The sequence below is a fragment of the Phocoena phocoena genome, chromosome 15, assembly GCF_963924675.1.
Source record: "Phocoena phocoena chromosome 15, mPhoPho1.1, whole genome shotgun sequence".
In the NCBI taxonomy this organism is placed as follows: Eukaryota; Metazoa; Chordata; class Mammalia; order Artiodactyla; family Phocoenidae; genus Phocoena; species Phocoena phocoena.
Genome location: NC_089233.1, coordinates 39368285 through 39392862, shown reverse-complemented (window position 1 = coordinate 39392862; position 24578 = coordinate 39368285). Strand labels below are relative to the sequence as shown.

The following is a 24578-nucleotide window of genomic DNA, read 5'->3' as shown; positions in this document are numbered from 1 at the left end:
AAGATAGTTCTTTGGGACACAAGTCCACCATCTTCTCTGGCTGCTGGCTTTCTGAATAAGGTCTCTATACTTTGCCCTAACAGCTCATCTGTCAATTTATTGGCTTGTCCTGCAGCCGAGCTTGGACTCGGTAATACTCGGACAAAACTATTTCTAAAGGACCGGCACCTGTTAAACGTGAAGTAGACAGCTTGGGGCCACATGTCCCCAGCTATGGAGCCATGTGCCGGCCACGAAGGTAGGCTTGTGTGAGACAAAGAAACACAGGACGCTCGAGGGGCGGCGACAGGCAGTTAACAGTGCCTCCACTCATCCCTAAACACCAGATTCTCTGCTACGTATCCTGCGTGGAGAGTTCTCATCTAACCCCTCACACCCTCCAAGGTGGGCACCACTGCGACCCGGCCCGCTCAAGACGCGGCACTCGCGCTCCTGAAGGGTCCCCGTTGACCTGCCGGCCAGAGGCCATCAGCAGGGCCCACCGCCCAATCCCCGCTCCGGCGGAGGCGCAGCCCCAGCGGGGACAGGACGGCGGCGGCCCCTCGGGCGGGCGTCAGAGTTAGGGAGGGCCAGCAGGGGAGGTACCTCGGAAGCCGGCGCGCTCTGCTTGGTCCAAGGGCGCGACAATCCCGCGAGCAGGTACTTTCGTCAATCCCGCGCTTTGCTCCAGACTTAGGCCCCGCCCCAGGCACGGCGGCCCCAGCATACACTGCGGTGCTCACGCCCCACCCCAGCCCCTCGTGCACCTCAGTGGACACTCGAGCGATCCGTGGGGAGACCCTCCCCGCACGCAGAAGCGCGGGCGCTTCCAAATCTCGCCTTCTCTCTCTCTCACGAGATTTCGTTTACGTCAGAGCTCGTCGCCATCTTGGACTCTGACTGAATAATAAATTCCCTTCCCCCAAGAGCGCGCAGCCTTTCTTGAGAAGCGCCTCGTTGGCAGAGTGTAAGGGGCACAGCGTCCCCGTGGCGGCCGGTGGTTGGCGGCTTCTGCGTGGCTCGGAGCGAGGGTAGGCCCCGCGTAGCTTCTTTGCCCGGCTCCAAGATGGACGGCAGCGGGGACGGGGGAGGCTGCCCTGGGGGAGCACGTGGGGCGCCGCTCGCCTTTCCTGGGGCTGCTGGGACGGTGGAGGAGTCGCGAGGCCTCCCGCCGCCGTCGGGCAGAGAGGCTGGCGGAGGCGGGGCCGCGGCCGCCCCCGAGACGAGCCCTGGCGGCGGCGGCGGTCCAGCCTCTTCTCTCCTCGCACAGCCAGGCGGCCACGCTCGAGGCCCGCGTCGCCATGGCCGCGGTTCCCGAGTTGCTGCAGCAGCAGGAGGAGGACCGCAGCAAGGTGAGGCCCTGGCCGCCCTCGGCCCCCGGGCCGGGAGGCCCCGGCCGTCACCCAGACTCCCACGCTCCTTGCCCTAGTTCCCGGGAGGGGCTCGCGGGGCAGGGGCCGGAGACGCGGGAGCGCGCGCTCGGCGTGGAAAGTTGCTAAAACTTCTCGGGGGAGACCGCGCAGTGCACGCGTGACCCGCTCTGCAGCAAACGACGGAGCTCGAAACCGCACCCCAGCCCTTCCAAAATACTGGGGAGATTCAGTCGAGTCAGGTATCGAGAGTGTCTCTTGCAACTTCATAAGCGCTCAGTGCGCCGCTCCGGGAGGGAGTGCTGTCATTTTTAGGAGGTGCTCAAATAGTTGAACTTAAGTTTCGCTCTTAAGATTTGCGTGTTGATGTAAGGTACCCCCATGCCGCTTGGATCTTGAGGTCTAAAAGGTGACTAATGCAGTCAATTTATGTCGCCATAACCGATTGAAGATTGAGGTAAGCCTCCACTTTGATTGGTCCTTTACTTATAAGTTAGTTTGAAATATACAGGGGTTGGTATGAGCCGCAACGTTTTGTGCAGAATCGTCAACAGAAACGTTTTTCTAACAGAAAATCAAAATAATCTAGAAATTCGAGGCGCTCTGACATTTAAGTAACGTGGAAGGCATCTCTTAAGAAATCAAAGGCATTTTTGATCCACAGCTCTTTGGAGAGACCTTTTCATCTAGTGGTGCTAAAGGTCGCACACGGCTGCGGGATTGTTCAGCAAGGGGGTCACTGCTGTATTAGTTACTGAAATGAAGTGTGAGGATAGGGTCTTGGTTGGGGTATTTTTATTTCTTTCAAAGTGGAAAGAAGTAATTTTTTTTCCTTCCCTAAAGCCGGAAGTGGGAACTTGAGAACCATTCTTTCCAGAACATTCCAAAGGTAGTTTTCTCTCTAGACGTTTAGATGGCTGAATAGAAATTTGGGTAGATGGATTCCCCCCTCCATCCCCTACCTTCCATCTTCTTTCTTGGTCCAGAATTTATTTTAGACAGCTCTTTAAAACTTCAACCGATCTTCCTATTTGTTAGTATAGTATACCTGTGGTTGGTTTTTAAAATAACTTCCCCACCATTCTGATCCTTGAGCAAAAGAGGATTCTGAAGGCTCCTGGTTTTAGTGACTACAGGAAAGGATTATATAGAATTATCTTCCTGCTTTTCTTTTAATTGCAGAAATAAGGAAATAGTAAACTTAATAAAATATTACTGTAACACGTGGCTTCATTTTTCTTCCTGGTATCCGATACTAGTCCTGGGATGTGGATCAAGTCTAGATGATTTTTACTGTTCACCAAAGGGGAGTTTGGGACAAGAGTGGAATAACAGGAGGGCAAATCTTGGGCAAACTGTTCTCTTGCTGTAATTCAACTTTGTTAGTTAACTGAAATATTTTACGTTTTTGCTGAAAATGTAAGTTTAAACTTTCTGATTGCTTTGGAATTTCCATGAGGATAGGGGTTCTTGAGGTTTAGACCTGCTAATAAGGCAGGGAACATAATTAATTCTTGAGGATTTTGAGTGCTCCTGCAGAACTTTTGGCTAGTTCAGCAAAACAGGAGTACTGGCCTATATCCGGTAGCCTGGCACTTCCATTTAGTCATATCCTTTTGAGCTGAAGGTGTTGATTTGTCTCCTTTCCCAGAAAGCAGTTGCATGATTAATTTGTTCTTTAACTAGTCCTCTACTGATGGGAAAGATGGTGTTCTGGTCTTTAAATTTAGAAAAGTAAGGTTTTGCTAAGTCGAGCCCCTGAGAAATTTAACTGAACCATTAACACCATTAGGCCGCATCTTCACCATAAAGAAACTGGTGTAGTGCAGTCCCCGCCCCGCCTCTCGCACTGGCTGCATCAATGTTCTAAGGTGTCTGGAGTTTTTAAAGGTCGGGGGGAGAAATGGAGATTATGCAGAACCTTGTTCCCATAAGATATTTACCCAGGCTTCCTGTTTGTCAAATGGTCCTTTAAACAGTGGGCATCGCGTTTAGGCTCCCACTCACAGACTCAGTGTATGTCTATTGTGATGAGTCTTCGTCCCGTTAGTCTTGCCAACCTACGGCAAATGGAGTGTGAGTCCTGATTGTCTCCTGGGATTTTTATTATTCTTAACTTGTTAGTGGACTGAAGCAAATGATCACACAGGAGAATCTGTAAGGGCCCTCCCCAGCCTAGTGCTGTTACTTTCACCTTAACTTTCACTAGTTGGTTACATGGGCTTTGGGTGGACAGTGTTTCCTTCCCAGAGCCAGTCATTAATGTTTTACATTTATGCTGCTGCTCTGGTTTGCAGATTGTTAACTGGTGTGGAAGATGTCTCTAGGGACACCACTCTCCACCAGCTTAGATGAAGAGTGTTAACATTTATGTTAGTATAGGAACAGTCCTGAATTTTCACCAATACTGCAGCAAGTCCAGAGTAACTGATTCGTGTGGACTGAAGTTTTGTATTATGTTTATGGCTCGACTTCTTAAATTCGGGAAGTGTGGCTTCTGAAAGCTGCCCAAGCCTTAGTTCTGGATCAGTAACTTGCAGACAGTGTCTGAAGATCCCCATTTGTGAATACTACTATAGCAGGTCATGATCTGCCCACTTTTTTTTTTTGGCTGTAGGAAGAAATGGCTTAGGGCAACTATGAGAGAATTTTCTGGATTCTGAGATCCAAATTATCATTTGCTATGAGACGTAGTAAGTGACTAACATCTAATGTAGAGCTTCAGTTTAAACCAGGGTTTCTTAACCTGAGCATTACTGATTGACATTTTGGGCTTGATAATTTTTTGTTGTGGGGAATTGTCCTTCCTGCATATTGTAGCAGTATTCCTGGCCTTTATTGGGTGAGTGTAGCTCCCTTCCCTTCATCAGTGCCAGTCAAAAATAAATGCAGACACTGTCAAATGTCCCTTGGTTGAGAATCACCAATTTAAACTTTCTAAAATGGTGTGATATGGGTGGGTCAGATCGTTGACTGTCTTTGGTAGAATTAGCCTTCCCCCCAGTATTGAGGAGCCTTACCAAAAAATGGTAAAGGGTTCTGGGCAGTTGAGAGTTACAAACTCTGCTGTGTTTACCATGTTGGAGTTCACTGCCCCCTTTGGACAGTGGAAACCTGAGGCTCGGATGCCACAGTACTCACAAAGCATTGTGGGGCAGAATTGAAGATCACTGAGAAATGTGCTACAGGGTGGAACTTGGTTTAAAAATCCTGCTTTTTTGCTGTGTTGTCCTGATTGCTTGAGGATATTAGGATGTACTTCTGTAGGTCAGTAGTACCACTGGCCAGTGGTGAAAGGCACATACAGTGAAGTTAGGCTGTATTTAGGGAAACAACCTTTTTTTTTTTTTTTTTTTTTTTTTTTTTTTTTGCGGTACGCGGGCCTCTCACCGCTGTGGCCTCTCCCGCTGCGGAGCACAGGCTCCGGACGCGCAGGCTCAGCGGCCATGGCTCACGGGCCCAGCCGCTCCGCGGCACGCGGGATCCTCCCGGACCGGGGCACGAACCCATGTCCCCTGCATCGGCAGGCGGACTCTCAACCACTGCGCCACCAGGGAAGCCCCGGAAACAACCTTTTAATGAACCCAGTTATTCAGAGAAAAGTATTTTTGCGCTTTATAAGTTCTGCCTTTTATTTTTGAAATAGCGAAGGGATAGTGGGAAATCTTGTCTTGCATGAATAGCAAATTTGTTTTTTACAGGTTCAAATTGAGAAGTTTCTCTACATCTTTACATGAGAAACTAGCTCCCCCCCCCAAAAGAAAAAAAAAAAGATACTTCACCTCCAACACCTGTATATTTTCTGATTGGCCATTGAGTTAACTCTTAAGAAGAGAGATTTCCCCCTAAAAGGGGGATATGGAATTTCTCAACTGTTTCATACCCCAAAGGCAAACTGTAAATACACAGGGAGGAGTGAAGTTGTAGTTTGAGGTTCAGGAGAGACTGAACTTTAGTTTAGAGATTGGGTTCTTGGCTTGACTCCCCGCCTTCCTTTTAGAAATTTGGTGTAACTTTTTCAGGCACTGCTATATGGTCTGGAGAGAAAAGTGTAGTTTTCTCAAAATAGTTGCTTATGTTAATCTGTGGTATGCGTTTTCTGCCAGAAGAGTTTATGGTTTACTTGTTTTTGAGGGGCAGATCCCTAAGCCTTTGGGTCTAGTTAGTGTAAATGGTGAGGAGCACAAATGCAAATGTCACCAGCCTTAAGGCTTTCACCTGATCTTTAATGAAGAGCAGTACAAAGCTTACATGTTGTGCTAGTGGGGACCAGGTATCTGGTGAGGGATGAAGGGCTGAAATATTTATATCTGAAAGATCTGTGAAATGTGTGGTGCCTCTGACTAGCGTACAAGGAATCCCACCAGGAAGCAGGCAAGCTTTTCTTCTCTCCACGCTGCCATTTGTATCTTTAACTCATGACACAAGCTCAAGCTCAGCTCCATCCACGTTGCTGAATCATCTTTGTTGGTGAAGGTAAATTTTATTCTCAAATCTTTTTCTATTTCATCTTGGGTTGATCATAAAGTAAGACTGCTTTGTAGTAAGGAGCTGTGGACTTGATAGACCAGGAACTTTTGGAAGGGAGACTTGATGAAATCTAGTAGTAGGTGAAGGGCTTTAGCTTTGAATGGAGGAAATTAGTTTTTTGTTTGTGGCAGCTGCTTCCTCTGTAGCAGTGGTATGTTGATTCACAATAGAATTTCTGTGCTAGATCATTATAGATCATGTGGTTCAGCGTTTCACTTTGTGAACTCCTGAAAATAATCCAGGTATCTTGCAATTAGATGGATTGTAATTAGATGAATTTCACAATGAATTTTATTTTAGCCAATAATTCAACTTAATCTCTTTCTGGTTCCATGTTGGGATTCCACTGGCTCGTGGGCTTGCAGCCTTGTGAAATGATGATTCAGTTTATCCATTCGCTGAGTGCGCTGCACTGACCTTCTTCCAAGCCTGGATTTCTGTTCTAGGAGCTCTGGGCTGCGTAGCCTCCAAATGCCCTGCAGTCTGCAGTGTTCTACTGTGGACAGCTTGTGTGTTGGTGGACTACCGGTAAGAATGGTTGGTGTCAGCAGGGATGGGTCCCTGTGGGTCTCATCTCACCAAGATGAGTGGTGGAAATCTGATCACTTGCTGCAGTTCTTTATCTAGTTGTTAAGCTTGTGGCTAATTTCCATAACTATTATCTATGTTAGTAGACTGAGATCTAGAAGTCTTTGGTTCTGTTGTCCTTGAGGACTATGATACGATACTGGCAGGCCTGAATTATAGGAAGGGGGGAGCCAGTGGCGGGGGGGCGGGGGGGGGGAAGGTGAGCACATATACCTGTAAAAGCAGCTCATGTATTGCACACAGTCAGTTCAATTGTTTTTCATGCACCAGTGCCTCAGGGATAAGTGGGATAGAACACAGGCAAGTTTTGGTTACCTTCAGGGTGGGAGAAGGTAGTGAGAAATAATTCAGTACCATTACAGTATTTGAGCCATAAAAAGGGGTTCGGAGAAAGATACAGTATTAGAATTTCTTACAGAGCACTTCCTTCCTGTGAGCTGAAACAGTAACAAAGTAATATATGTTTCATAAGTATGTATCATGTGAGTCAGTTTTCAGAAATTACTGCAAATCCAGTGTGTCTGCCGCAGAGCATTTTTGGATTTATTTCCTCACTAGTGAGTATTGGATTAGGCAAGGTATCCGTACCTGTCTAGCTGAAATATGGCCTGGTTGTTTCTTGCCTGTTCTGGCTCCATGCTGTTTACAGACCATTCAAAGATTATTTGTCATATTGGCCCTCTCCCTGGTAGGGGTCTTTAGTACCTTAGCCATTGGGTGAAGGGAAAGCAAAGCAGAATCCTTAGGAGAGAAACAGTTTGAAGGAGAGGCACACTGATGTAGCATGTGCTGGTTAAGTACATTTCTGCTTCGGTACTGGAGAATGGAAAGTCATTTCAGTGTATACATGCAGGCTTTTCTTCTATCTGCAGTAGTTTCCTTGCAACATTCAAATTAAGATGGAAATATAGGGGCTGGCATATTCAATTTCTTGCATGTATACAAAACTGGTTAGACTTAAGTGGCTATTCAACTAGACGCCATTCTAGCAGATCAGAGTGACTGTGGAGATGATTTCTTCTCATTGTGTTTGTCATTTGGCTATATGGCAGTAATGTAAACTGGAGTCTGCAGCTGCCATAACATTTTTTATACTTTATGTATCTTCTTCTGTGGGTTCTGAATTTCTGAATCTGGCTTTCTGTGTCGTCCAGCCACAGAGGTGCTCTTTGCCATCTGTGTGCCACTTAACCTTTTGAAGAGGAGGCTTTGCAATGGCATTAAAGTTGTGTACCAAAGTGAGTCATAAGTGAGATCTGGACAAAAAGTGGTCTTTAGCAGCTCAGAGCTTTGCAGATCTGTCCTGTGGCCAGTGTCAGGTGCCCCAGCTGGGAGGTTGATGAACAAGTGAGGGAATGCACAGGGATTGATTTAGTTTTTCTCCTTTTCAGCTCTCTTACCAAGCCTTCAGATTTCTTAAAACAGTTAAAATTTTGTTTTCTAAATGAAGCGATGCTTGTTTACCCCCTTTTCTTCTCACAAAGATCACTTTAATCATTACTGTAAGGATTAGTCTGATAAGGAAGTATATTGGGGACTGAAACTCCATCTAAAACTTGGAGTATGTGATGTAGTGGTTTCTGTGGAAATCTACAAAAGAAAGTCTGTTTTAAAACAACATTGCACATTGGAGAGTAAATGTGTTTTAAATTTGATTCTCACTAGTGACCTAAGGGAATGGGAAAGGGAAAGTTAACGTGCCTAAGGTTAGACTCTGTTCTGAAGCCTGCCTCTCCTGCCTGCCTCTCCCTGCTGCTTTAAACAACTGTCCCAGTCATTTTGACACCTGTGGCCCAGGTCAGACAGTGTTGGCCAACAGGGCTAAGGCGGCACTCTGGGCACTTACTTAGGCTAGGGGGCAGAGATGGTGAGTGGGCGAAAGTGTATGGAGGCGTGTCACCCACTCGCTGTACCCTCCACCCTGTTGATTATTTAGCAAGTACTGTGCCATGGGGCTATGGAGTGTTGGTTCTGTTGACCAAGCAGAAAAAGGAATGCTGAGCTTTTAATCACAGTTGATGCTTCCGGAGTGAGGAGACAGTGCTGACTTAGAAGCTTTAAACATTTCACAACTTTTTACTCCTTGGTGATTTATGGGCTTCATTATCTGGAGGGTTATCTTGCTGCAATACAAGAAAGTTCCTTTGACTTGTGAATAGGGATCATTTGAGTTGGTGATGGTCTGCATACTCAGAATTTTGCCACCATCCTTTTTCAGACAATTCTTTGAGGCCCAAATGCAGACTTTTTCGTGTTATCTGTTGTGGGTTTCTTTTTTTTTTTTTTTTTAATTGTTTTGTTTTCGTGGTGGGGTGGGAGTGTTTATCACATCAGGTGGTGGGATTGTTGAGTCCCTTCCTAGGGTGGTATATTTAGGCAAAAGTGATTACTGCTGGAGAAGCTGGGTGCTTGGCATCTTGTTATAGTGCACAGTCTTTCCAAACCTCTAGTGGTTTTTGTTATTTTGTGTTCTCATCACACTCTTAGACTAAAAAACAAAATATCTTTGCTGACAAGAAGATAGTAACACAGTGAATAACCTGGGCAGTTACTTCTGTATGGTTGGAGGTGTGGGAAAGAGGTGACATCTGATGTTCGCTGGTGAAGTCCATTGCTGCTTTGACTGGTGCTTCAATGAGCCCCGTTTACTAGCTTACATTCCCCTTGGGTCTTCTAACCCTAATTCCCAAGGCAGTCCTTGTGGTGCTCACAGGCTCACTGGGCTGGGAGTGAGCTAAAATGGAATTGACAGTATGTTCAGAAATTGAGAGACTGCTGGAAACCAGGATTTGTGACCTCGTTAGGAAATGGAATCTCAGGAAACATGGCTGTTGTTGCTGAACTCAGGGAAATGCACCTTAGACACGGTCCCTGGGCCGGCCCCATCTTTCCACCAGTAACCTGACCCACTTTATTCGTGTACTGACTCTTGACGCGTACAAACATGAGATCAGTGGGGTGGCCAGTATTCTCTGCAGTCAAATTTAGTGTATATTTTGAGGTCTTTTTGAATGCTGCATTTGCCCAGTGGTAAATTATCAGAAGGAAGGAAGCTTTTATCAGAAATATGTCAGAGAGTCACAGCTGTGATAAAATGAAGCATCCCTGACCTTGAAGCTTTATCTTTCTTTGCAGAGATTTCATAAATGGACATGTGAAAATTAAGCCAAACAAGCAAATATTTCATAGGAGTCATCACAAGTTCACTTGGAAGATGTATTTAGGTTGACATGTAAGGAACTGTTAAGTATATTGTGATCTTAAAATACTTGATGTTAAAAATCAAGTTCGGGTGGCAAGAACGTGAGCCTTAGTTCTTAGAGGAAAGCCATTGTTCTAAGGGCTCACTCTGGTTTTTGCAATTAAAATTTTTTTCTTGGTCACAGTGCTGAAGGAAAAAGGGAAGTACTGACAGTTTCTGAGATACTACAAAGGAGAGAGAAGTAATCCATGTGTTCTTGGAGAATATGTTTAATCTTTTCATACCTAATAGAACCAGTTTTTCTATTTTCAGAAGTTCATCAGTCTTTGGTCTTTTTATTTTGAAGAAAGGAATTCAAAGGGAAATTTAAAGGGAAATACTCAGAATTCCCTGTTCTCTCATCCTCTTAACTCCAGTCTTCACTTGGCATTTTCCTTAATAGTCTAGAGGGTTCTGGCAACTTTAGCACTAGTTTACAATTGGGGGCTGGGGGAAGGATGAGATGTTTAATCCCTGCAATCTCTTATTTGTGTCAGGCCTTCAGATCCACTGTCAGCTTGTCTGTCTTAAGAATGAGAGAAATTATCATATTTTAGATTCAGTAGGAAAGCTTTTTTTTTTTTAAGGAAGACCATTTTAACCACTTTTTCCTAACAGTCCACTTCTTCCAAGAATTCTTTTTAAACAGTCAAAACTGGAGTTGGATATTATTTTCCTCTGAGTTTCCAACTAACAAAAATCATTTACTTTTGTTTCCAGGGCAGTGCTCACACTTCTTCCTTATGTGTAATTGCAGTGGAATTCTGATAATTCAGGCCTTTGTTGGTTTTTACAATTCACTTCTTGTGTCTAGATTTCTCATCTCCTTGACAGTCCCTGAATATCAATAGGTCCACTCTTGAGTGGATTTTTATCTCTCCACGCAAGATCCCATACCACCTGACTGTTCTCTGTACTTCCAAGTTTTCCCAGCCTCTAACTTTCAGATATACGTACGACTGTTAACGCCTCTTGAATGTTCTTGTAATTTGGGCATTTATGTAAGAAGTTCCAGATTTCGTTTTATCCAGTTGAAGCCTTCTTATTCTTAGTACAGTTCTTCAATTATTTGGTTAAATGTATTTTTCATGTACACATAAAGTATGTAATGTACATGATATTAGAATTATGTAGCTGCTTTGTTTAGATTACAGGAATTCGCTGGACCCACCCATGCATTTAAGAGCAGGTTTCCCCACAGTTTCAAATACTATCTCAACTTTGTTCTAAATAGAACAATAGAAGTCTTGTATAGACTGCTTTTTAATTACTAGCTCCCCGTTTTTGGAAGGATACTTTTTAGGACTAAAATGAACTTGAGACTAATAGCCAAAAAATGTATTTCAGCTGAGATCTGTGTCAGTGGACCTGAATGTTGATCCCTCGCTTCAGATTGACATACCTGATGCTCTCAGTGAGAGGGATAAAGTCAAATTTACGGTGCACACCAAGGTAAGTGAAGAATGACTTCAGTAATAAAAACAGTGCCAGGTTGCAGCCTTGTTATTCACAGTGGGTGTGAGAAGAGACCTAGTGACCTGAGTGCAGTGTGGCACTCCTGCTAAGTGAGGCCCCTCCCTCCACTTGCTCCTAGTAAGCATCGGATGAGTGCTCTTCTTACAGCATTTTCTACTGTGGTGGAGCCCTGGGGCTGTGGGCTTTGCTGGTGTTTAGTGTGGCTTGTGCTCTGCTCCGTGGGGAAGCAAACCAGGCAGAGCGACAGAGCTGGAGCCACCTGCCACAGAACTCCACCTTTGTTTGTAATTTGCATGCGTGGGAAGTGCTTGCTTTTCCCATATTTACTAAGTTCTTGGCTGTCACCCCACCTATTATGATTCAGAAGAGGTTTTTTTCTTCCAGATTTTTAAAAAAATTTACTTTGAAGTATAACTGATTAATAATGTTGTGTTAATTTTTCTCCAGATTTTTAATTTGACAAAAGCAATATGCCAATCTGTGAAAAATATAGAAAGTTTAATTCCTTGGGATCTTTTCAGGAACATTTTTAGCCTCCTTTCTCCTTCCATACTAGTTAAAATATATTGAGTGCTTGTCTTATGCCAGGCACTTTTGTAAAGGGTTTACATGGGCTTAATTTTCTCTTTCTAACAATCTTATGGTATTCTGTTATCGCCATCTTACAGGTGAGGAACTGAGGTACAGGTTTAAATGAAGTAAATGGCTGAGGCACAATTTGAGTCAGGAAGTTTGAAGCTAGAGCTCTTGGTTTATGCCATCTCCAGCATAATATTGGTAATATGTTGTCTATGAGGTCCTCTCCCACGAGGTTTTCTCTTTGTACCTTGGTGGCTTGGTGGTGTTAACATACCTGTCACTCAGGCATCGTGAGGCCTACGTGATTATATCTGTTTGAGTTGGCCTGAAAGGTGGAGTTTTGTGACTAGAATTCCGTAAAGAACGTGTTGAATCTTAGCTTTGTTCTTTATTGGATCTCATTAAAAAACTGGATGTTCTATTATGCAGAATTTTCCCATAGTGCACTGCATGAAACCCAAGCCACTTTATCTGAAAATAGTGGTTAACAGTCACTTCTTTTTTCTTTACAGACCACGCTGCCCACGTTTCAGAGCCCAGAGTTTTCTGTTACAAGGCAACATGAAGACTTTGTGTGGCTACACGACACTCTTATTGAAACTACAGACTACGCTGGGCTTATTGTAAGTACATTTTGGGTAATCAGATAATTACTGAAGCCAGTTTCTTCTACCTTGCTGTTCATTTTGTTTTGAGAGACTTTTACCCACTTTTTTTTATAATAGGTTGTGAAAAAAGTCTGATTTCATTTGTCAACTAGAGTATGTGTTAGCTATTACTGGTAAAATCTAAAGTATGTGAAAATAGCGTTTTAGCTGTAAGATGAAGCATAGTCTTATATTCTGTACAATAAAAGAGAGTAAGCAGTTTCTTGGTGTAAAGTCTTGTCTACCTTTGGGTTTAGCATTTCTCTGGCATTTCCTCTCAGCCATCAAGTGGAATTGATCTCTGCTGGTGGTAGTGTGTGCTGGGTTTCTCAGGTGTGTTCTGCTGAAGGCGTAAAGGGGGCAGTTGTCTTTGTGCTTGGCCCTTGAGAGTTACTGCGTGGCTCTGGGAAGAGACTTAGCTGATTTTATTTATTTTTATTTTTTGGCTGCACTGTGCAGCTCGCAGGATCTTAGTTCCCCAAGCAGGGGTTGAACCCGCGCCCTCGACAGTGAAAGCGCAGAGTCTTAACCGCTGGACTGCCAGGGAAGTCCCTTAGCCGATTTTAAAGGAGAGAGAAAAACGGACTTGAGGATATGGGGAGGGGGACGGGTGAGTTTTGACAGGGCGAGAGAGAGTCATGGACATATACACACTAACAAACGTAGTAAGGTAGATAGCTGGGGGGAAGCAGCCGCAGGGCACAGGGATATTAGCTCGGGGCTTTGTGACAGCCTGGAAGGGTGGGAGGGAGGGAGACGCAAGAGGGAAGACATGTGGGAACATATGTATGTGTATGGTTGATTCACTTTGTTATAAAGCGGAGACTAACACACCATTGTAAAGCAATTATACCCCAATAAAGATGTTTAAAAAAAAAAAATGCCACAAAGATGTCCAATAAAATTATCTAAGAAGTTCCAAAAAAAAAAAAAAGGAGCGAGAAACATGGCTTTTCCTGCCAGGCCAGCTGAAGAATCTGGCCAAATAGTTAAACAAAATCAGTACTGAAGCTTTTGTTTAAGAATGTCCACACAAAATTAGAATCTTTTATCCTCTGGAATAAATTCCTTTATAAATCCAGAGATTATTATCTTCATCGTACTTCATTGGCTTCATTTTAGCATTGATTGTAATATATAAATTAAACTGACAATTGAAGCAGGATAAACTGTCATACCTACCAACTGTCCAGTGATTAACCGAACAAATGATTGCAGTCAAAGTGAGTGCCCATTGTAGGGAACACTTCTTTTAAATGGCCGAAAGGAATAAGGTTAAGAGAAAAGTGCAAGTTGATTTTCAGGCAGCCCCACTGGGCTCCCTGCCTCCTGTGCACAGGCACTGAGTTGCACATCTCGGGGGCAAGAACCCTCACGAGTTACCGCCTTGACTGCAGATTCCGCCCGCGCCTGCAAAGCCTGACTTCGACGGCCCTCGAGAGAAGATGCAGAAACTGGGAGAGGGTGAAGGGTCTATGACCAAAGAAGAATTTGCCAAGATGAAGCAAGAGCTGGAAGCGTAAGTGCATTTTCTTGATGGGGACTCTACCCTTTGAGAATAAAAGTGGTGATGTGTGCAGAAACAAGAATCTGACAGCTAATTTCAGTTAGTTACCTGGCTATTGTCTTCTCAAACCACATTTTGCAGAGTGTGGGTGAAGGGGCCTGGTCTTTGTACGTTAGACATCGATTCCCTGGGGACTGCTGACGCTGAGTAGATGGTGGTTCTATCTGTAGATCATGCTTGTCATGGAGTGTTGGTTTGGCATAAAGTGAAGAACTAAACGTTTGTCTTTATATAGAAACAAGTCTTCAGGCTGTGATAATCTACAAAACTTTCTTCCCTGAAGTTGTTTACTGGAAGTATAGTTGAAACTAGATGGCAGTGAGTGCTGCTACAAAGAAGCATTCTAAGAATAGCCACAGCTATGGCTCTTTTAATCTGGTTGTAATTCTTTCAAAGAAAAATGGATTCTTTATTCTGTATCATAGTTGGAGGTTTGCATACAGTTTCTTATGACGCCATCCTTACACTTCTTTCTGTTGGCTCCCTCCCTTCTTCGGGGTCCATCTCAGCGAGTCTCTTCAGCATGCTGCCACAGGCCCATTAGCCTGGTACCCCGTGGACAGCTCTGAGGATAGAGCGCTGAACACAACAGACAAGTTCCTACTGTTGGGAAGTTTAGAGTCATCTCTAGTGTGTATATTAAGATGAAGCCACTTAGTAGTTTCTGATGGTTCCAGGCTTTGTTAGACTCACTGCTGTGTACATGGCTGCAAAATTAAAGGGTTTTCATGGTTATAAAGAAGCCAGTGTTTTGTGCTTAAGTACACGTGGGTTTAGGCTTCACAGATGTACCCTATCAACTCTGGTTATATTGCTTCCCCTTTCGGTGGCTGTTCCACAGATTCCAAAACGAGAACTGCCTTATTACCTAGTTGGATGCTACATTATACCAAGCTGCTTTGGGTCCAGTTGAGGTGTTCTGCATGGCTGCAGGAGCAGCGCAGTGAGGTCCCAGGGAGCAGTGTTGGGTGGTCAACTGAGCTGAGGCCTTGTGCGCTTCTCTTCCAGTGAGTATCTCGCGGTCTTCAAGAAGACTGTGTCTTCCCATGAAGTCTTTCTTCAGCGGCTCTCCTCTCACCCTGTTCTCAGTAAAGATCGCAACTTTCACATTTTCCTGGAATATGATCAAGATGTAAGGCATTTTTATTCCATTTCCATGATCCAGTTAAAATGTACAAAGAATATACTTGATATATTTTCTGAAAAATTGACTTTCAAGGTTGAGTTTCTTATCAACACAACAGAAACCTTTCTTAGATGCTCCTCCCCTTGCCTACCTCCCCCAGGGCAATAGATCCAATGTGTAAGGCATTTTTATAAAATGTTGCATGTAAATATTTTGACCTTTTTCCTCTCAGTTAAGCTTGGGATTATTCAAAATTTAAGTTGATCCACATTTGTTTTATTCATTGAAAGGGAGACATATGCTTGCTTTTTTACAAAAATACGTTACATTTCTTGCTGTTTAGTATGTATGAGCCAAGCCTTGACCTAGACATTTCCTCACAGGTCTTCTAACCAGTGAATAATCAGCATAACAGCACAGTAATTCTATCAAGAATTTAAAGGCACTAAGACTTGATATTGATACCTAGATAGTTTTTGAAAATATCTCCTAAGTCACACTTTTAGAATTACAACCTGTGCTTAGATTTAGCTGTTTATTTGATATTTTAGATCTGTTGTTAACGATGGAATTAGAGGTATCTTAAGTGTATACTTATACTAGTAAACAGTTACTTGGAATGTGTTCAGGACTTGATGGGAAATATATGTACCGTTAACTGTTTTGGATTTCTCCTTAGCTAAGTGTTAGGCGGAAAAATACCAAAGAGATGTTTGGTGGCTTTTTCAAAAGTGTGGTGAAAAGTGCTGATGAAGTTCTTTTTTCAGGAGTTAAGGTAAGTGGCCTTTAGCTGTTTGAGAAAGTTCTTCTCTTTGTGTGAATAGGTGACCTTTTGTTTCTTCAGAATAGATATTTGTGAAACAAATGGTATTAGCTTCTGAAAAATGTAAATAATTTTTTTCAAATTTGGTTATTTTTATCTACTCATTGAATTTTCACTTATTTTCCAAAAATACTCTGTTCTTTCCCAGGAGAAGGGATAAGAACCTTTCCACACTTAAATCTTCATTTTCTCCTTTTCTGTAAGGAGAGGTTACTCAGTTATTTTTTAAAAAAAATAAGCTACAAGACCAGTATTTCATGCTATTCTCCAGAATTGCACTGTCCCCGGTAGCCCCGGCCTCAGGTGGCAGTAGAGCACTTGACAGATGCAGTTGGCTGGTGTAATAAAGGAACTGAATTTTATGTTTTGTTTACATGCTGGATTTCAAGGACTTGATAGGAAGAAAGAACCATAAAATATGGGTTTTACCTGTTTCTTTTTATAATGTGGTTACTACAAAAGTTTTAAGCGGCACATGTAGCTCACATGTTTCTATTGGACAGTGCTGTTCTAGAACATTAAATAAATGTACAAGTTTCTCACTAGCCTTGTAGGTGTGGTTTATTTCTTCACTCCTCAGCGCCCCTCCCTTCTACCATAACAGTTACTGTCTGGTGTCTGACTTTGCCACTTCAGGGCTTGAGTAGGGAGCCCAGGGTGTAGTTGCTGAGAAAGACAGGGCGTTGTCAGAAATGTGGAAGCTCTGGGGCTGTCTCTGGCACAGCTGAAGGTGTGCTGTCCCCACGCATTGCAGGGGCGTTTGGCATCCCTGGTCAGTGCCCACCAGATGCCAGCGTTGCCTCCCAGTCTGGAACCAAACACGTTTGGCAGGTGCAGGTATCCGAGGCGAGGGAGCCACCCACTGGGCGGAACCACTGCTCTAGCGGAATTGCTGGAGGTTAGAGAGGATGCTGAGTTTTACTGGGCTGAGCTAAATGGCTCTTCAAAATGGTTCTCTCTGTTGACATTTCCTGCCAGCATTTCACTTTTCCTAATCCCAGGTATAAAAAGTGCATTTCAAAAAAATTATTTTTATTTCCCTAGTCTTTAGAGGTTAAACTTCTTATGCATAAGCTTGTTTTTTTAGTGTTTTTTTCTAATATAAAATACATATTTGTAAGAAGTTTTGCTTCTTAGACCTTTTTTTTCCTTCCCTTTAGGAAGTAGATGACTTCTTTGAGCAAGAGAAGCATTTCCTCAGTAACTATTACGATAGGATCAAGGGTTCCTGTGCAAAGGCTGACAGGATGACCAGCGCTCATAAAAGTAAATACTTTCGCCCATTAGCCCCTTAGTCTGCTAATGTGCCAGCTCTGCTCACATAAAAGGGCTATCCTTGTTCCTGCAGATGTAGCAGACGATTACATCCACACCGCAGCCTGCTTGCATAGCCTGGCTTTAGAGGAGCCCACGGTCATCAAAAAGTAAGTTTTTGTTGGAAAACATTTTCTCTAATCCCCTAATTGAAAACTGTTGGGTGGTAAAATGGGTAATGACTACACAGGTTCAGTTCCGCTCTTGAGCCAAGCCCATCTCGGGTGGACCATAGTCTCCAGCACTCACTTTATACTATACACCCTCTGAACATAAATACTTGTAAGACGTTTGTAGGGGACTCAGGGCACTTCTGTGCCAAATGTGATAGTTGTTGTCAAAGCCTTTATTTCTGTCAAACTTACATGTGTCTGTTGTTGATTCTTTTGATTTTGGAATTGTCTTTGAGAGAAGTTTGCTTTGTGTTTTCTGGCAAATGGTGCTTGCGCTTTACTCGGTAATGCCCTGGGCTGACTTGAAGAGATTTGGTTAAGGTAGCCATAAGGGTAAAGTAATGACCCCAGTCTGATTTTGAGCATTTTTTTATATTAATTTTTCAGTTTCTTCATTCTAGTTATTTCTGGTGTGAGATGGTATAGTTGGCCCCTTCCATGTCTGTGGGTTCTGCATCTACAGCTTCAAACAATTGCAGATCGAAAATACTTGTTTTTAAATTCTAGAAAGTTCCAAAAAGCAAAACTTGAATTTGCTGTGCATCAGCAACTATTTGCATAGCATTTATGGTGTACTTACAACTATTTACATAGTATTTACATTTTATGCGTGATAAGGAATCTAGAGATGATTTAACATATACAAGGAGTGTGCTTGTGCATTATATGCAAGTACACTATATAGATAAGGGACTTGATCAACTGTGGATTTTAGTCTCTGTGCAGGGTGGGCACTGTATCCTGGAACCACCCCTCACTGTTACTGTCAAATGACTGTGTTCTACTTACACCTAGGCTTGGTCTAGGGGGCGTTAGTATTTCAGACTTGAAAATGGGAGTCAGGCTGATGGCAGAACCAAGACAAACTAGTAGCGTATTTATGGCTTAGAACCTGACCTTGGCTAACACAAGTTTAACAGCGGATAAAAACTTGGGGACACAGGTTCTGCACAGCAAGGTGGCTGAGGGGCAGCAAGAGAGACCAATGCCGGTGAGTGCGGCACTGGAAATGTGCTCGGTTTCGTAACCATCTTCTCTCCTAGTTTGGGCCACTTGTGATGAAAGCATTGCTTTGATAAGTTAATTATAAAGCGCCACAGACTAGGACTCCTGAATTTGCCCATTCATGTCTTAGAGCATTGATAAGATCATATTTCATACATGATTTAAGACCGTAAGCCAAAATCGTGTATATTTGCAGGTACCTATTGAAGGCGGCTGAGCTATTTGAAAAACTTAGGGTAAGGATTTTTATGTTGGTCTTCAAGGTATGTGTTTTATAATCTGTAGATTTCTGCTTAGATGATGGTGGCCTTTGATTTTTTAACAGAAAGTAGAGAGTCGAGTCTCCTCAGATGAAGACTTAAAGCTGACAGAGCTCCTCCGATACTACATGCTCAACATAGAGGCTGCTAAGGTGAGGGAGTTCTCCCAGAAGAGGTCTGATGATACCGATGTATTCTCTTTGTTAAAAATGAAAGAAGATGGGAATTTGTCAGGATTGTTCATGTAAATGATGTCAGCCTAAATAAAGAAGTAGACTGAGGCAAGCTCGAGTTTCTTCAGGAGTAGCAGAGGAGTTGCATGCAGTGTGGGAAACACTGTAGCAAGCCACAGGAGAGTCCATTGAGGGTGTGGGGTGGGATGTATTTTGGGGCAAGGAGTGCAAAGAGGAAGAGTCTTTGGCAGTAAGATGGTTGGCGTGAGGGAGCTGGTCCCCAGCAGTAAGCTTATTGGCTGGTGTTCACTGGTCAGGAGGTAAGTCTGGGTATCAGGTGTTTGTGGGAAATCAGTCTCTCAGTTCTTAAGTTGTATAGTTATATTCTGAGAGTGCGGGTGTGTATCCTCCAGTTCCGTTTTAGATTGAAATCATCTCACAGTGACGTGCCTTTTTTGTGACATTGTGTCCTTAGTTTGCATTGCTTAGGAACTTAGGGGCAGTAGGGCTGGTGCCGAGTAGACAGGTAATGGCTTGGGAGATTATATGCTGTTGGATGCAGAGATAACCGGACACATGCCAAAGGGGCTATTTCTGAGGCAGAAAAGGCTTTGGGGTTGTGATCTTTTATTGAATTGCAGTTGTCACTGCAGCCTTTGAGTCATAGAGCATTACTTAACCAAAAGCAAGGTGAAGTGGTCAGCAGAATGACCTTTGGGAATGGAACGTGCATTCTTCACTGTCTACACTGTCCTGAAGAAAAATGTTTAAATTATTTTTATATGAAATATACTAAACCTGGCAGCATAAAATTAGGTAGGGAAAATACCTAATGGGAAGATGTCATCAGGAAGTAGAAATTCATTCTTTCCCCCATAGTTTAGTTTTATTTTAGGTGACTTGTCTTATGACATGTTTTCTTAGAGAAAAAAAATCCTGTAGTCGTCACTGTTTGGTTCCTTCTCTTGATCCGTATAAAGAATGCTGGAAAGGCCATCAGCAGTGCATTAAGCACTGCTATTACCAGCCTAATGTGGAGATTTAAAGCGGGGGCGGTGCAGGAGGTGGTTGATGTCTGACATTTTAGGCAGTGCCCCAAGGTACTTGTCTGTTTTTTAGAGTACTTCAGATAGTCTTCCTGTTCTGTTCTAGAGGTTTTTTGGTATTGGTTTAACTACCATGCATCATATCTGTTAATTTTCTTCTCAGGATCTCTTATACAGACGCACTAAAGCCCTCATTGACTATGAGAATTCAAACAAGGCGTTGGATAAGGCCCGGTTAAAAAGCAAAGATGTCAAGCTGGCTGAGGCACACCAGCAGGAATGCTGCCAGAAATTTGAACAGCTTTCTGAATCTGCAAAAGAAGGTTGAGTGGGGCCACTTTTTATTTACTTTTTGCTTTTTATTAGGAAATAATCTCAAGCTTACAGAGAGAAGTTGCACAAATGGTACAGAGAACACCCATACATCCTCTGCCTTGTCACTTGCACACGTACATGTGCTCCTACTTGTGTGATTTTATAAACATATCTGGGTTGTTTTTTTTTAACCATTTGAGATTAAGTTGTATCTTTCTTAGTCGTTTTATCCCTGAAAACTTCGCTGTGTTTCTCTTACATCCCTACAGTACAGTTACCAACTTTGGTAACCTTTGATACAATACAGAGTTGTCCTCTCCCCCACTCCTCCAGGTCAGCACTTGGTGCTGTCTGTCCTTTATTAACACAAGCCTTCCCTTCTCTCCCATATTTTTTTTTTATCATCTTCATTAGACCCATGGATTCCTGTTTTCAAAAAGTTTTAAAATTCATGACTGTATGAAGTTATTTGGGTGTTCCTACTGTCCAGACTGAGCCAGTGAGAGCGCCCTTGAAGCTGGCGTAGCCTTATGACACCCCCGTATTTTTGAAGATTAGATGTTTTGTGCTACTCTTAGACCTTTTCTACTCCAGCCATGAAAATCGCCATTTCTTCCAGGAGCCCAGATTGAGTGCTACGTGTGCTCATTTCTTCTGGGGTGCCTCTGCTTCTAGACCTTTCAGCCAACAGTGGGGAAATATCAGGATGTGTGCATACACATATATACTCTTCAGGGATCATGAGTCTGTGATAATGACTCAGTTGTATTCCATCTCCACAGGGTTGGTTCTTGCCTTCTACCATTCCAGAGTAAGGGGCTTTTAAAATATAATTTAGGACTTCCCTGGTGGTCCAGTGATTAAGACCCTGTGCTTCCAATGCAGGGGGCACAGGTTCAATCCCTGGTCAGGGAACTAAGATCCCGCATGCCACGCAGCATGGCCAAAAAAATAAAATAAAATTGGGAGATGGTGTACCATGTCCATTGAACATGAGTGTACTCTAGGTAGTCTTTTCCTTAGTGGGAATCTCCCTGCCCTGAAGTTCTTAGGGGCCATGGAACATGCCAGAGCAAAAAGTAAAGACTGTGTCTTCCAGAATGTGAATGTAAATTAGAGTGGACACTTGATTCACCCTCAGAACACCCTCCCCCTTCAAACTCAGGTTTCCATGTGGAATCCGTATCTCATTATAAGACTGTTTCCTCAGAACTTCCCCCTCCTCTGGCGTTGCAGTCCCGGTGTATCTGGAAGAGCTCTGCTCCTTTGTCTTGGCTTCTCTCTGTTCAGGACTCCGGTGCCCTCACTGAGGGACAGGGCTTCTCTGTACAGTCTTTGCAAATGGCCTGCAGACATGCTCCCATGGCTGCCCTTTGTATTCTTTCAGAGGAACCTCTTTCTCGCTGCACTGTAGTTTAAATAAAAATTCTAGCTTTTTTAAAAAAAACAGCTAATTTAAATTTATAAGGAAAAAGAACACTTCAAAACTACTGAGTTGAAATCTTAGGTTATTATATAGGCCAGAGTTTAGTGGCTTTGAGAATTTTTTTAAAGAGAAGCCACAAAGCTTTACAATGGTGCCAGATTAGGCTTGTCTCTATTGCCCAAGGTTTGTCCCTTTGTTGTTTGATCTTATCCTCCTTATTCAAAATGTAAGCCTGGGTGTACACTATTTAAAAGTGCAGTACTCTGTAGAATAATGAGATAAATGGCTCCTAGCCTGTTTGTCTTAGGTTGAGGTTCTAAGGTTGTGGCTGAATTGATGGGAACTCTTGCAGAAGCACAGGGCAGTGGGCAGGTGTCCTGGGAGACAGATGGGTCAGTCTGGAGTTCTGGTCCTGGAGGGAAGGAGAAGAGCTTATTTTGACATCTGACAAAACCAGCCTGATGTATCCGAGTTACTATTGTTAACATCACTATACATTTTTTGAGTTTTTATTTTTTAATGTGGCTGCTTGTATTACATTTCTGTTGGATGGTGCTGTGTAGACACGATACAGGACTCTGAGCACCAGCTTAAGCTAAGGGAGGATTTTGATTACAGGAATGATGGTGAGAGCTGCAGGGTAGAGCCTGAGTTCATAAGTGTGTGGAAGGAATCAGAGGGAGTCTGATAGGACAGTGATCCTGAATTTTCATGATGGATATAGACACAAAGGTGGCATGTTCTGTAGAAATAGCCACAAAAAAGCAGTTTTCAGAGTTTAAAAATGATCCATAAAAAAGGTCATTGGTGCAAGTATGTGTGGCCCACTACCTCCCTAGCCCACCCTCCACAAGCACTGGTTCCTAGAGGGAAAGGGCAAGGCAGCTCAACTCAGAAACCTCCAGGTGTTCAGGGGCCATTCTTGGTGACTGGGGGTGTGTTCCAATGGCAGAGATAACAAAAATGTGAGAAAATGTGGTGTAGGGTACCAAAGCTTTGGAGATCATTTTATTTGTAAAAATGGTATTTGGAAGTTAAAGATGAAGATTGTTCTGTTTTTCTTGGTAAACTTTGCTTTGTAGAGCTAATCAATTTCAAACGAAAGAGAGTGGCAGCATTTAGGAAGAATCTGATTGAAATGTCTGAACTGGAAATAAAGCATGCCAGGGTAAGTGTTATCTTCAAACTAAGTCAACTTTGGGGGGTCTTTTTCAAGTTATTTACCAATTCACTATTCCAGTGTCATCAAGCAGATGGCATTTGCTTTGTGGTTTAATCCCCTGAGGAGTGGGTGGGAGCCACTTGTCAGAGTATTTTTTCCACTGCAAACCAAAACTCCGTATGTCTTGATGAAATACTGCTTTTTGAGAAGAGCATTCTTGGTGGCGGTTACCCAGCTTCTCTCTTGATGTCCTTGCGGGCCACACCCTGAAGGAGTTTTTCCAGTAATTTGTGAGCGTCCATCATAGCATTTATAAGCTCTTCGTTATCTGGAGTTTTCATGGAAGATTTTTTTTTTAATAGTTTTCTAATTTGCTAAGTGTCTTCTGATATTAATTCCCTTTTGGTTTAAAAAGGAGGAAAACTTCCTCATAATGTCTGTAGCATAATTTAGCCCAGGAAAGATGGAGAACAGTGGTTCTCAGTGCTAGAGCATATGAGAATCCTACTGGGGAGCATTAAGGGAAGTTTTGTTTTTGTTTTTGTTTTGTGCCCAGGCTCGTTCACTCAGGGTTTCTGGGCTCTTTGGGTGGTTCCTGGGTACAGCAGATACTGAGCCTCAGGGTGCTGTCTGAGCCAGGGCAGTCAGGTCACTGTCACTGGCCATCTGTGCTGGTTAAAGCAGGAAGACTGAACGTTTGTATGTATTTTGAATTCCTTTATTTTGACCACAACAGAGATGCTTACTCACTTGCCTCTTTAAGTCCTGCTGTATATATGACCTTTTAAATTGGAGTTTTAAAGTATCATTTATGGGTCATTTATGATAGTGTTCTGAGTATTCTAGGTTTTTTGAATTCCTTTAAAGTGAGTACTTTGTACAGTATTTCCTGCCAAGTCCTATGTGAATATTTATCATTTGTAATCTCATTTATAATCTCACCCATAACTACTTTTTAACAACTTTTTATCCAGTATTTCCAAGGCTTTCAAATACCACATTTAGGTTAAGTCACATGAGTGGGATTGGCATGATTGCAGTGGGAGCAAACCTGGGGTGTGGGGTGGAGGTGCTGAAGTGCTGACCAGCCCTTCTGAGGGTGAGGAAATCCCCAACGTGAAATTGGGCTGAGGGGAATTGTGGTTCAGGGGTCATTGAATGAAAAACAAGTACCCGGCCAGATGTCTTGTGACAAGTGAAGTCGGTGGGTCTGAGGTCCATGCCTCACCAGTGCCCTGACGTCTGTCTTCTAGAACAACGTCTCCCTCCTGCAGAGCTGCATCGACTTGTTCAAGAACTGAACGAAGGACGTGAATGTGAAGAAAGCCCGCATCACTTGCACTCAGATCATTACCACGGAAGATTTATTACCTTTGGCTTTAGTTTAAAATTATGTGAATAAATATTTTGATTTCTAAAGATCTTAACACTTAACCATGTTGGTTCAAAAATATTTCTATTGCATGCTACTTCGACATAACTAATCTTTATGCATTTAATACCTCAGAGCGGGTAGAATCTAAGTACTGGGTTCTCCTCTAATTTGTCTTTCGTAATTAAGAAAGGGTGCGGGAATCTTGCACCTTCTGGAGTCTGTGTAAGCAGTGGTCTGGCATACACTGCCTCGCTGTTCCCTGTGCCCATGCCCCTACAAACCGGTTACTTTAGGGTAGGTGCCAATTACAACAGATGAGTCAGCCGCTTGTTACAGGTAAGGGACATTCCATCTCTTCATTAGGTAATTTCCCCCTTTCTTACTCTCCTGGTTCTTTAATCAC

The 24578-nt window shown here is 43.2% G+C and overlaps 1 protein-coding gene and 1 non-coding gene across 3 annotated transcripts; both read left to right on the top strand.

The window, feature by feature from the left end:
* Positions 1-922: 922 nt before the first annotated feature.
* Positions 923-24234, top strand: SNX5 (sorting nexin 5). Of its 2 annotated transcripts, XM_065891917.1 has the most exons (14): positions 923-1010; positions 1250-1331; positions 11056-11160; positions 12276-12386; positions 13808-13929; positions 14986-15109; positions 15783-15878; positions 17087-17192; positions 17275-17350; positions 18615-18654; positions 18744-18830; positions 20061-20220; positions 22721-22806; positions 24054-24234. In XM_065891917.1, exons 2-14 carry the CDS (start codon positions 1281-1283, stop codon positions 24099-24101), a joined length of 1212 nt encoding a protein of 403 aa, XP_065747989.1. In that variant the 5' UTR covers positions 923-1010; positions 1250-1280; the 3' UTR covers positions 24102-24234. The 2 variants fall into 2 exon arrangements, with proteins under 2 accessions (XP_065747989.1, XP_065747990.1); XM_065891918.1 differs by lacking the exons at positions 923-1010; positions 1250-1331; positions 12276-12386 and having other exon boundaries at positions 11062-11160; positions 24054-24101.
* LOC136135764 (small nucleolar RNA SNORD17) lies at positions 6249-6485 on the top strand. Its single transcript, XR_010656608.1, has one exon. It is a non-coding gene; the product is annotated as a small nucleolar RNA SNORD17 (small nucleolar RNA).
* Positions 24235-24578: the final 344 nt, after the last annotated feature.